The sequence below is a fragment of the Seriola aureovittata genome, chromosome 16 (genome assembly GCF_021018895.1).
Source record: "Seriola aureovittata isolate HTS-2021-v1 ecotype China chromosome 16, ASM2101889v1, whole genome shotgun sequence".
NCBI classification, from domain to species: domain Eukaryota; kingdom Metazoa; phylum Chordata; class Actinopteri; order Carangiformes; family Carangidae; genus Seriola; species Seriola aureovittata.
The window spans coordinates 16,402,536-16,415,455 of record NC_079379.1 but is presented as its reverse complement, the minus strand read 5'-3'; the positions used below and the strand labels follow the sequence as shown (position 1 = coordinate 16,415,455).

The 12,920-nt window shown below is 41.4% G+C and overlaps 1 protein-coding gene across 1 annotated transcript; it reads right to left on the bottom strand.

The window, feature by feature from the left end:
- Window positions 1-8,179: 8,179 nt before the first annotated feature.
- Window positions 8,180-12,329, bottom strand: polr1f (RNA polymerase I subunit F). The gene is made up of 4 exons (XM_056400372.1): window positions 11,982-12,329; window positions 10,192-10,333; window positions 9,537-9,745; window positions 8,180-9,445 (listed from the first exon to the last, which is right to left on the bottom strand). Exons 1-4 carry the CDS (start codon window positions 12,275-12,277, stop codon window positions 8,950-8,952), a joined length of 1,143 nt encoding a protein of 380 aa, XP_056256347.1. The 5' UTR covers window positions 12,278-12,329; the 3' UTR covers window positions 8,180-8,949.
- Between the last annotated feature and the right edge of the window lie 591 nt (window positions 12,330-12,920).

The following is a 12,920-nucleotide window of genomic DNA, read 5'->3' as shown; positions in this document are numbered from 1 at the left end:
GACTTATAATCCCTCTTGGATATTAGGTCCATATATCAATACCACAGTAAAACTTGAACAGATGGCCTGGGAAGAACAGACCTTGAGTCGTGTGTTTTGGGTATCATGATTTCATTCATTTCGCATGAGGATTGAGTGTGAAAAAAAAAAAGAAGTATGGATTAATATGTTAGTATTGTGTAGTTACACTGAAGTAGTTTTTTTAATATAGAGATCACTGGAGAACAGTATGTGTCCAGTGCGCTACTCCAGAGCAGCCAGAGCTGTTCTCACCATGTAAATCTGTCTTCCTACTCCTCCTCTGGCTCTGTCCTCAGTGTGCTATAAGAACACAGCCAAATCTCTCCCACTACCACTGTAAATCTGAAACTGGACACTTTTCTCTCTTTCTGTTTCTTTCTCAGCTTCTTTCTCTCTCCTTGAATTTGTCTCCTCCTCTCCACCTCCCTCATTTTCTATTGCTTGTTTTCTCCACTCACCGATCAGACATGATATATCCTTCACTTCCTCTCTGTTTTGCAAATTATGAAAGTAAAGTTTACGTTATGTCACTCAGCTCAAAGTAGGGAGAGAAATATGATGCCACAGCCGAAACTGACAGCGCAGACGGAGGGTAAAGAGAACTTTTGTGTTCTATTTTATACATATATATTACACATATATGGAGTTTGAATTTGAAAATTTGAGAGAGGGAGGGAGACACAGGCAGAGAAGTGAGAGACAGTGGGAGTAAGGGAGATGAGTTTAACTCCTGACCTATCTGCCTATTATTCATTGTGTCACTCTGACTCTCTCAGTGTTTCTCTCTACACCCAGAAGCTGACTCATTGGTTCACTTGTCCCACCTCCCTCTACATCTTGCCCTCTGATTGGCTTGGCACTTTAGCTAACACTCAGTCACCGGGTGTTTACACAGCTGGGTGGCCAGTGAAAGGTAAGGTTCATGCATGTGTGCATGTGCGTGCATGCAGACGTTGGATAAACCCCAATACCACATCATATATACACCCCCCACCACCACCCCCCTCTTCCTCTAAATCTACACCTCCCACAGGCCAAAACGCTGCGTGCCCTCAGCTCCTCCTTTCCGAATTACCCTCCATCTCTTAATCCAACCTCTTAGCTCCCACTCTCCACCACCACACTAAGAATCTCCTTGCATGGCATGGGTCCCCCACCTAGCCTTACCCGCATGTCAGCACCTTGCCTCAACCCACCTCCACTCCCACCCCCCGCATTCTGTCTGAGTAATGTCTGTGTTTATTTTTTGAAAGGTCACCCACTCTTTACTGTGTATTTTAAAGGTGCCATGTTTCATTTGCTTAAAGTGTCATATTCTCAGCTGTGGGGTATGTTGACATGCTCGATTTTCCTGGGACAACAACTCTTTGATGATGATGATAATGATGATGAAGACAGGAGTGGCATGCTTTAAGCACTCCAGCACTGTAGACTTGTCCTCCTGCCATTTCACTCTAAGTGTGTTTGTCTCGGTTTGTTTGAGTAAGTCATAATCTATTAAGTCAGTGTTTTTTCCTCTTTACACTTAGATAATTTATGTAAAATATGTTTACACATGACTGTTCCAGAGAGATCAAGCTTTTTTCTTTCTCACCACAGTGCCAGAACTGCTTAGGACAGAGTTGGAAAATATGGACAGTGCTGGAGAAAAACGTTGCTAATTCTCACAAAAACACACAAACTTTTGAATGACTAAATGTTTAGCTCCTCAGCTGGATTGGTCACCATTGGCAGTGCTGGAAGTAGCCCAACACCAGCAGCCTCACAAGTAGTCACTACATTTAATGGCATCCCAATAAATTTCCTCTTCCTCTTAAAATCTTAAACCTCACTGTTACTCTTGGTGTGGAATAAAATGATCACTCATAGATGTATGCTTAGGCTGAACTTAAATGAAGAGTAAATGATTCTGGAGAAAGACTGCTAATATTTGAACTCAACAGCAAAGCAGTTGATAGGGATACTCACAACTCTCCTGCTAATGTCACCTACCTGTCAAGCAGAAACAGCAACCTCTGCATTTGTCTTAATGCCTTTCAACTCTCTGAGGTCTCTCCACCATAGGTTACTTTCTGTGTGCCTGTCAGAGTGCACATGAGAGCATGTTGACAATCGCAACCAAGTTTCAGCTATCACCGACATAACCCATGCATCACCCCCATCTCCACCCCCCACAGCCCATTGTATAAGTCCAGGGCTGAATTCCTTTCCCATTCCCAGTTCTTTCCCATGCTCTCCACCGTTGGAAAGCCTAAACCATGTTAACGCGGCTCTTCGCCCTTGCCTAATCTTAGTCCTTTTTGGCTGCTCCTCGGCCATCTCTCCTTCTCAACAATGCAATCATGTTGTGGAGTTCAGCATGTCTTCTTTTTTCCCTTGTCCGAGCCACTGCCACTTTGTTTGTTTCCCATTTACAGAGCCAGGGCTGTGTAGGAACACTGGATTGTTTTTTTCAGAACACACAGAATGGATAACTAGAAGACTTTCAGGAGATTCATTGAATTTGGCTAAAAGTGTATTGGATTAGAATCGATGGCTGGAGCTTCAATGCTTAATTTTAGAGGATTTCAAATAACTGACATAACATTAACAATTCATGGTGCCAAAGAGCATTAAAATAAAATAAATGTTTCAATGTTCAGTTTTTCTCTGAACAGAATACAACTCTCCTGATTGAAAAAAAAATCTCAACACAAGTCCATCTTATTTGCTGTTTGTAAAGTTTTCAACCATATATTGTGATCTTCCACTACGGATTCTGATAGAGAGAAGGATTGCCATCTCTCCCCATATACGACCACCAAATTCCATACTGAGTGCACCTAATTAACAACTAAACCATCTGCGGAAGAAAGTTGAAAGCTTTGGAAACAAGAAGTAAGGTGGATCTGTGTTGGAACTGTTTCTTTCTACCATATCATAAATTTGATGAACAGCCTTAAAAACTCAGTCATAACTTTCTTTATCATTAAATTGACTACACTCTAAGCTATTGATAACTTTTTCACAGAAAATACCTAGAATCCAGTAAACTGAAATGGGACTTTCTAGGGCTTCCCAAATCCTTTGCAAGTTCTTGGGAAATACATCTTTGCATATCACCTTTAAAGAATGTGCTTACATCTGCCATACTGCTTCAAAATGAAAGTGAAGCGAAAGTTACAGAGGTGGTGTTTTGGAAAATTACAAGACTTGGAAAAACCCCACTACAGCACATGACCCTGACATGTACAATTGCTGTAGCATTTATAGTTGTTATTACATAATGTAGGTGCTTCACAGTCCACAGTGCACCTGTGGCACAATTTATTCCATATGCTGCACTGATTACCTCAAAAACCGGTGGCCATAATTTCAAAATTATACCTTCAACTCAAGAAATTTTATTCTTGACAAGTGCGGCATCTCTCTAACTCTTATTCAATATGAAGATGTTCATCGTGAGCTCAGAGAAAGCTGCTGTCTTTAGCACGGATCTCTAAACTCACTACTGGAAGATCTTTTGTCTTTTTAATGTTAATCATATTTGTCATACGTAGTCTTTGCTAATCAAAATGAGCCTGCTTGCCAAAGTCAGTGGATGGTTCACTGATCAGGGGAGTTTCTTTCATCTTCTTGTCAATGACTTTATAAGTGCTTTTCCAGCAATCATCTCTAATGCACACATCATCACCAGTATTGGCCACCCAGGTTTCACTTTCTTTTCATCTCTCCCTCTCCTTCTTTCTTTCTCTAGGTTGCCCTCTTTCCTACAGGGATACCTTCAGCCCTGTGCTGCAGTTTGACAAGTTTGTCATAAAATTATAATAATAAAATATTTAGTTGTGTCCTGGGTATTGTCCTGTAAAGCTACATGACTAAACATGAGATCATTTTTTCCAGACCCAGAAGGTTTTTTTTCCCTCTTGGCTTATTTATTTTTCTGTGGTTTGGGAGGTTGTGGCTGAAAGCCTGATGATATGCTGTGTGTGTTCCTCTCCTTACCCCACCCCTCAACACTCCTCTCCACATTTCTACTTTCCTCTCAATTTATACGCAGAAGGTAAAGGGAGTGATAAAAATACATTTTTTACATTCGCTTGTTGTTCCACAGTAAATCACTGTGCTCACTTTCACATTCATGTCTATTGTTCATATGATTTGGCCTCATTCTTTATTAGTGTTGTCTCTGCAGATTATGTTACTATCAAAATAACTGCATACAGTTAAGATTAAAACTAAATAACCTTTTTCTTTTTCATTTTGACTTTTGTCCTTTCCCCGCTATAATTCCCCAGTGTTTTGGGTGTAGGAGTTATGGTTTGGTCTGAACACTGTCTAGACGCCTATGAGCCTCCCATTACCTCCTGATTACACTGAGCCCTATTAATCTCACTGGGCTGGCTGACCAGGGCAGGCGCGCACACACACACACACACACACACACACACACACACACACACACACACCATACACAAGTAGGCAGATACACAAAAAGAATTTAATATTTCAAGCTGTATGATAAAGTGCAAATAAAATTATGTGGAAAAATAGTTGCAATGTTATTTGGTAATAATGGAGAAAACACACATAATGAGTGCTGAATTTGAGGGATTTGAAAATATTTCAAGTAAAAAGTACATGAGATGTAAATATACAGAAAATATGTGACGTTACTTGTGGATCAGATTTATAAAAGTCAGAAAAACACTATAATGCTAATAGTACTTACTAGTTAAGGCACCAGTGACTCTTAAAACCATTAAAACTAAACGAGTATAAGCAATCAAATCTGCTGAGGTTGAAATGCTGTTTAATGATGCGCAACTCATTCAGTTATGTGATTTTAGAGATAATAGGGGCACCTTGGTATCAGTGGAGTTTGTGGAGAAAATATTTACTGTAGAAAAAAAAAGACGATGCTATGGACTGTGGAGGTATTACTACTGAGCACAACTTACAAGTGCAGGAGTTTGAAAAACATTTTTTTCAGTACAAAATACACAATGTGAACATGCTAATTTACATCTGTAGTCCCAAGGCAGGTAACATAGTACAATAACATTGTATTAGAGAGGTGAAATAGCTACCTATAAAACAGATATAAATATAGTCAAATAAATAATTGTCATTAAATATGTATTTATGTATTAATATGAGGTTTACTTGTGGGGTTCCTCAAGGCTCTTTGTTCGGCCTCGTGATTTTTACTTGTACATAAATGATAGATGTTTTGTGATAGCTGTTCACATTTATTTCATTCACAGATGATGCTAGCTTATTCTTTATTTTAGTAAGAATTAAAAAGTTAGTTCCTTAGTTGGAATTACCATGATCCACTATACACATATACACACATCTAGACCAAAAACTTTTGTCTTAAGCAAAATGGTGTCACAGGAAACACCCGTCTGTCGTCGCCAGGGCTACTGAGGACAGGACGGCGGGTGTTGGGTGCCAAGGAAACAAACTAACTATGGTAATCCAGCTCACCAACCAAAAGCAATGTTTGCATTTGGGGTTAATTGTGTGTGTGCATGTGTGCTTGTATACGTGTGTGTATGTGCAGACATTGTTCCCTTGGGAAAGAGTTTAACGCTTGAGTCAGTCTGTCTCTGTATGAGCTCGGGCTATTTGCCTACCTGAGGGAGCATAAAAAACAGAGATGCAAAGCTAAAGTGCCAAAAATCTCTCAGAAATGCCTTTGAAAATACCATAAAGGGATTTCATGGATGTCAGTAGGCCTGTGAGAGATGGGCTTTGATACAACTCAGTCTAGCCTGGACTGTGTTGGAGGATATATGGCCACAGTTGCACAGCTCTGACTGGTGGAACACTTAAGGTTTTATGACCTGCTGCCATTTGGGGCTCTGGGATAGAGCAGAGTGCCGACCACATAACTAATTAGGCCTGGCCAACGAGGGTGTGCAAGGATGGGGATTTGTGGATTGTGGGTTGTGGATGCGGTGTGTCTGAATGAGTGAGTGAATGAGTGAGCGAGCCAGTGAGTGTGTGGCATGGGTCGTTGTGTGTGTGTGTATGTGTGTGTCCTGAACCTTGAGCATTGCGTCAGGGCGCCGTTTGTTCTCCATAAAGACTCCACAGGTTCTTTCATGTAGGAGCCGCCAGGCCTGGAAACTTTAACACAGGAGATAGGAACTCCACGGCCAGCCTACACACACATTAAGACACGCACACACATACATACACACACACACACACACTAGAAAGATCACTCCTATCAAGGCAACAAGAGGCAGACAGAGGTGTATGAAAAAAATAGTCTGGCCCACTCAACATAAACAACACTCCTCCTATTGTCTCATCTCTCGAACCCTCCCTCTCCTTTCCATCGGAGGATCATGAAGATAAACGACCATGCCTAGATATGAGAGTCCAGTGGCAGGAGGGGTGGGGGGTGTTGTCAGAGGTGGAATGTGTGTGAACTGCACACCGCCTCCTATAAATCAGGGGGACAAGTAGGAGGAGGAGGAGAGGGAAAGCAGGATGGGTGGAAGAGGAGGAGTCAGTGATAGGAGGAATGACAAGATAAATGAGTGGTGATGGAGGGAGGGGGCACAGGTGCAAGAGAGGTGCACGAGCGCTGGGGATGAATCCAAGCAAATGAGAGTGATGAAGGCAGATGGAGGTCATGGCGGGACAAATTACAGTGAACAGTCACTTGAACTTTTCAAACCATTGTTTTCTAAGTCTCTTTATCTTAAGATTGTAAGTGTTAAGCGTTTTGTGTTTTGTGTATTTGCACAGTTCAAACAGTGGAGGTTGCACAATTTGAGGTCATTCAGAGCATTCTGGCAACACGGAGCGATTCGTAATGACTGTTTACATTGGATTGTAAAAAAAAAAAAAAAAAAAAGTTTTAAATGGCGCTAATGTTGCCCTGCTGAAGGCTTAAGTATGTGTAATGTGAACTTTTGTTTATTTTTTTGTGTGTGGGTAGGTGTGTTTTGTTTCAGTGTGTAGTTCTGCTAGAATCACCTTCAGCCCAGTAACATTTCAGTGAGTCAGTTTATTAAGGTCTTGTTTATAACTTCTAACTAATGTCCTCATCAGTGGTTAATAAACATTTACTAATGCTTTAAATGTTGGTTATGAGCCATTATCAAGAACAAACTTCAGGTTGTCATGTTTATAAAGGAAAAAAATATATATATATTTTAGTAATAATGCAGATAAACCGTTTCTGTAGGTGATCCAGCAAAGGAATAGTTAAATATTATGGGAAATCTGCTTATTTTCTTCCTTTCTGAGATGTGAAGATTGATATCACTCTCATGTCTTAATAAAGTAAACATATACTATATTTCCTGGTTGGATCAGTTGCTTGGCAACCAGCCAATGCTCCAGTTACTGGTCCAGGCTGAGAAAATGTATTAATGTGAATAAAAATAGTTTGGAATAAATGGATTTTGGTCAAGATTGTCTCCAGCCCTTTTCCAAACAGTCCAACATGTCAAATTAATTTTCACAATTGTTCTTGGTAATGGTTTTTAACTGATGCATAAAGTATTAGTAAATGATTCATTAAGACTTCTTCAAGTTATAACTTGTAACAGGTGCCTCATTTCAAAGGGATGTTGTTATGCCAGATAATGGCCAGTCCTGGACAAAAGCAAGTGTAGTTAGATATAAATATCACAGATGGTTGCATTTCTCACCAGCTTGGCAACAGCTCTCTAAAGTTTGGATATGGGAATGCAATTTTAAAAAACAAATAAAAGATAGAGATGCTGATAGGGCAGCTCGTGTCGATAACAGAAATATATGATCAGGTGTGACAGACGAGGATGAGCCAAGTTAATTGCAGCTCCTTATCTGTCCTCTTTAGGCAGCTCCTGATAAGCTCTCCAACACTTAACACCTCACAGCTAATTAGACACCCCACTGAAAGGCAAGGGGGGGATTTGTGTGTGTCTGTGTGTATATCTGTGGAGGTGGGGTGAAAGAAAACAAAGATATTTAGGCTGTCTCTCCGCACTGTATCACTTGACACCATCCAGTAGCACAAGAGTTTGTGGTGGGAGGGAATCTGCCATGAAAAACAAGAACTCTTGTGAATAATCCGTACAAGGATGTTTCTTTGCAAAAATTAAAGCTATGCTGTTATTGATGAGCATTTCAAATCACTGAATAAAGAAATTGAAGCGGTGAAAACATATCAAAATAGAGGGATCTTTAATTGGGATGAAAACTGAATGTGATTTCCATTTCTTTTGGTTCACGGTCAAAAAATAACACACCTTCATGAAACTGTCCGTGCAACACTAAAGGAAGTCAGAACAACACTGAAAACAATTCATCATTGCAGTGATGCATACTGTGAATCTGCCTGAATACTATGAATATTACTAAATGATCTCCTTCTCTTACAGCTTTCATATAGACCGTCCTCTCTAAGACTTCACAAAAGGCACAAGAGGCAAAAGAACAAAGTTCTTGAATTGAGTTTTGTGGCCTCGGTTGTCTTTCATCAGTTTCTTTTGTCCCATTTGGCTACATAACCTCAAGGCAACAACCTGCCCTTGTTACACTCATAGCCATGTTTATCTTATGAAGCTGACAAGGTGTCACTCCTGTACTTTGGTGCCCCAATGTGGATGTAAGAAGCGGTTTTGCGCCCCCATCAGGCAGCAAAAGGGAATTGCAATCCAATAAGAACTGATCTGTCAAGTCTGCATCTGTCCTCATGTGCTTTTTGCGTAAGCTACAATGGCGACTGCAGAGGCTCCTACTGCACGTCTGACCCTCTGTTCTGAATGAGTTTAGAGGAGCTCAGAAGAATCCAACATGGTGCAGAAAACTTGCTCCCTAAAAATTGTGTTTTAGTCATTAAGGCACATCAGTATTCACTGTCATTAACATAGTTGATTTCACCTCAGTTATTCTACACAATTAACCTGTTTTCCCAACGGGAAAAAAAAAAGTTTTTCATGCAAATTGTTCAATGTCGCTTTTCCTCTTCTTCTTGGATTTCGGTGGTTCAGGAGCTTCACTAAAACCAGATGTGACATCGCTACCAGTTTCATGTTTCCTCTTTTTGCCTGGCTTGTCACTGATGTAGCCGCTGGAGTCGCTCCCATGGACCTCCATGGGAGAGAGCTCAACCTCCTCCTCCTCGTCTTTCGGAAGTTTCTCCTTCTTCTTCTTCTTTTTCTTTTTCTCACCAGCCTCGTTGCCGTTTGCCTCTTCCATTATTCCGTTTAGCTCTGGTGTCATGCTGCTGTCCTGCTGGCAGCAGGCCGTTACCTCCTCTTCTCTCTCCTCCTCTTTGACTTTGTCTTTCTTCTTTTTCTTCTTTTTCTTGGGGGTGTCGTCAGGAAACTCCTCTGTGATTTCTGAGTTCGGTTCTGTGTCTGCTGTGTCTGGCTGCTCTGCAGGAACACTCGACTCTGAGCTCTCACCCATAGCCATCAGCTCTTGGACCCTGAGACACACAAAGATAACAACACAAAAATCAGTTGAGACTAAGTAAACGTTATTATTTCCCCTCACCAGCACCAATGCAGCACACTTGCCTGGTCCTGTCCAGCCGTCCTCTGATCAGCAGCACCCCTGCAGTATCGGCATCGAGCGCCATCACCTCAAACTCCAGCTCTGCTCCGATTCTCGGCCCCGCGTCCCTCCAGGTTTCCATAGAGACCAGGTTTGGTTTGGGGATGCTGGCGTTGAAACAGCTATGCACCAGGCAGCCCACATGGCTTGCTCCTAGTTTATTCACTTTACCCTGGGAACAGAAACACGCTGGAAATAAATTACGTCACACACAAGACAGGCAGGCTAGAGGTAAATGATTTGTTTGTTTTTGTGGGGCTGGTGTTGTCTTTTACCAGACACACTCGTTAGATAAAAAGCTGCAAAAGCTGCAAAAGCCCCAATAACTCATGTACAGTAATTATACTGTCTGAGAATAATTAATACGTTCTGTAGTCCTGTGTGCTATGTATCTGTTCTGTTTGGCCCCGTTTACTGTTTCATTTATTGTTACCTTTGCCCAACCCCTGGATTCTCACAGGGAACGTAACAAGGGCATCGTAAGAGTCTTTCCTCCAAGGCCTGTTCCTTTGATCCTAAATCAAATACACTATTGCTTAAATCTGTACCAGTACTGAGAAGTACTGTGCATTTCTCTGGATGACAACATCTGCCAAATGCTGTAACTGTAAATCTCACCAGCAGTTTCTGTCCTTTCTTGGGCTGAAACACAATAAAGCTGGCCTCTATGTCCATGTGGATGTAGCCGTTGTCATCATAGATGTGTCCGTGCTGGCCAGCTATCCTGATGTTGTCATAAGCTAAAGGCACTCCTTTCAGACTGCAAGACATAAACAACAAGTTGTGGGATAATAAGTTTGACTCGATGCAACATGATATGATACAGCTTGATTATCATATGGAACATTCGCAATAAGCTGTGCCACACTTCTGCTCCACTTGACATCAACAGATGGCTATTTACCCTTTTTGCACATAATTACAACCGAGTGCAGGTCTGTCATCTAGTCCCGAAAGAAGATGACAGAAGTTTTGTTTATCAATCAATAATCATTTATTGAGGAAAAATGTTAAAACTTGCTGGTTCAAGCTTTAAAAGCTCTTCTCTCTTTAGATATTGATGTAATTAGAATATCTTAGGGTTTTGAACAATTCGTTGGACAAAATGAGCCATTTAACAACATCATTTGGTTTCCTGGGAACTGTGATGAGCAAGTCAATGTGCTGTGCACTACGAATTTGTAGTGGGACAAATTTTAGTCTTGATGATGAATTGGAAACACTGTGGCAGATTTACCGGGTAGTAAGAAAGAACACTTCACTGCAGATCCTCATTTATGTCCGAGAGTCATCCCTGATGCATAGTAATACTATGCAACACAAGACATGCCACAAAGAATGCTCTGACCCTATGAGGGCTGTGTTGTAAAGCTCCACCTGACTTATTCAAACATCTGTTCATTTTCAGCACACTCTGCTTGTGCGTTGTGTGCGCGTGTTGTACACCTGACTATGTGGGTGCATATTACTATCTTCTCTATAATGCACCCTTAAAATAACAGTGAAATACTGCACCATTGACTTCAGACCAGGTCTTTGTTGATCAGTCACGCTATCACTATCCACTGCCTCAAGATAGCAATGCGTCTAGAATGAGCCTGACCACATCTCATTTCAAGACCAACAAGCCCATTAGTGTATTAAGTATTAACAACATGGGCACTGAATGGGAAAATGACAACTGCGTCATCTGAAACTGGCACAGTCACTTGTTTTTCGCTTGGCGCCAGCAGAAAGACAGGGCCCCCAATGTCATCCATCTCAGTCCTGCTCCTGCTCACAGTGGATCTTCTATCACTCCCTGCTCAACCCAAGATGGATTAGCTAAACCACGATTTATTCATCAGGGGTGGGAGCAGGCCTGAGACCACTAGACTACTCCTGTAGTACTGATGCCCCGATGGTGGTGGAAAGTAACATTTAAGTACTGCACTTCAATGCAGTTTAGAGGTACTCGTACTTTACACGAGTATGCCCATTATGAGCAATTTTATACTTCTCACCACTTCATTTAAGAAATTAACAGAAATGATTTACTTTTTAAAGATTGGCACCCCTTTGTATAGGAGTATGGTTATTTTTATACCGTTCAAGGTTTTGCATCGAGAAAATATTCTGTTCACTTACGCAAGTTATATTTTGAATACAAGACTTTTCGTGGAGCATGCGGCAGGGAGGCGCGTTAATATCTAATAATAATGGATCTAGTCATATGTTGTGTGCGTTAACCGTCCATTACAAAACAGCTACATAAACACCCTACTAACAGGATTGACCTAAAAATTGTTGACACACGTTTGTTTGTGTCTCTGTACACATTAATGGTGGACTGTGCCGCGTACTGCAGGAGAGCTGGAAAGGTTGTTTCAAGTGAAACCGTGGTGCGTCCAGTGTTGTTATGTTATTACCTCGGGGAAAACTTGAGCAGCTCGGCCTCCAGCTCCCCCTGTATACCTGTCCTCTTCTTGTTCAGGTACAGGGGCGGTAAGGCGATGTGTCTCCGGTGCGTGTTCATGACCAGACACGAGTACGGCGCTGACAGCAGCTCGGACGCGGCGGCGAACGACGGGATCGAACACGGGACCACGCCTGCATCTCCGCCCGGTAAGGAGGACAGTTCGGTCGGTTGGACTTGGGCGGCGGGGATTTCACCAGACATTTTAACATGTTTCTGGTCGTCTTCAGCATGTTCCAAATTCGCCATGCTGCTTAGGAAGACCGGAAGACCAACAACGGGTGACTTCCGCTTTGAGGATGATAAATATTAGAGGACATTTGTTTATGTTGACGCCTGCTGGCCAGGAGGTGGAATTGCAGTCGAGGAAATTAAAAAAACAAAACAAAAACTAAAATTTGAGTCCTGCATTAAAAAAAAAAAAAATCTTTTTCCTTTCCTTTCCTTTCCTTTTATTTTTTCCTTCCTTTTCTTTTCTCAAGTTTTACCAAATGGGTTCAAAATGGTTTTACAGTAAAATTTTTGGTCAGTATTTAAATAATTTATATGAATCTTTTCAGTTATTTAAAAAACTGTAAATGATGCATTTCCTTGATAACATGCCCTTTGTTACATAAACTGCAAATTGTGCCCTGACTAACTTGGCAAGAATGCTGTGAATCTATTCAGCTGATAAGAGACGTCATTGATTCTGTATCTGGTTCTTACCTGCAATGGCACATTAAGATCATTAAGGTGACCTGAGGTGTCAATTAGTGCAACTACAGGGTGCGTGGAAACACACATACACACATGCATAGAAAAATACACTCACATACACAAAGACGCTAATCTAGGGTTACTGTTTTCTGACAGGGCAGCGTCAAAGGAGGTCACATGATTCAGCATTTCA

Bases quoted from the DNA above. Each gene is read 5' to 3' on its own strand.
- polr1f (XM_056400372.1), bottom strand. From the start codon at position 12,277: ATGGCGAATTTGGAACATGCTGAAGACGACCAGAAACATGTTAAAATG. The intron at 10,334-11,981 runs GTAATAACATAA...TATGTCTTGCAG, and splicing joins CTGCTCAAGTTTTCCCCGAG to TCTGAAAGGAGTGCCTTTAG. The intron at 9,446-9,536 runs GCAAGTGTGCTG...TGTGTGTCTCAG, and splicing joins GGACGGCTGGACAGGACCAG to GGTCCAAGAGCTGATGGCTA.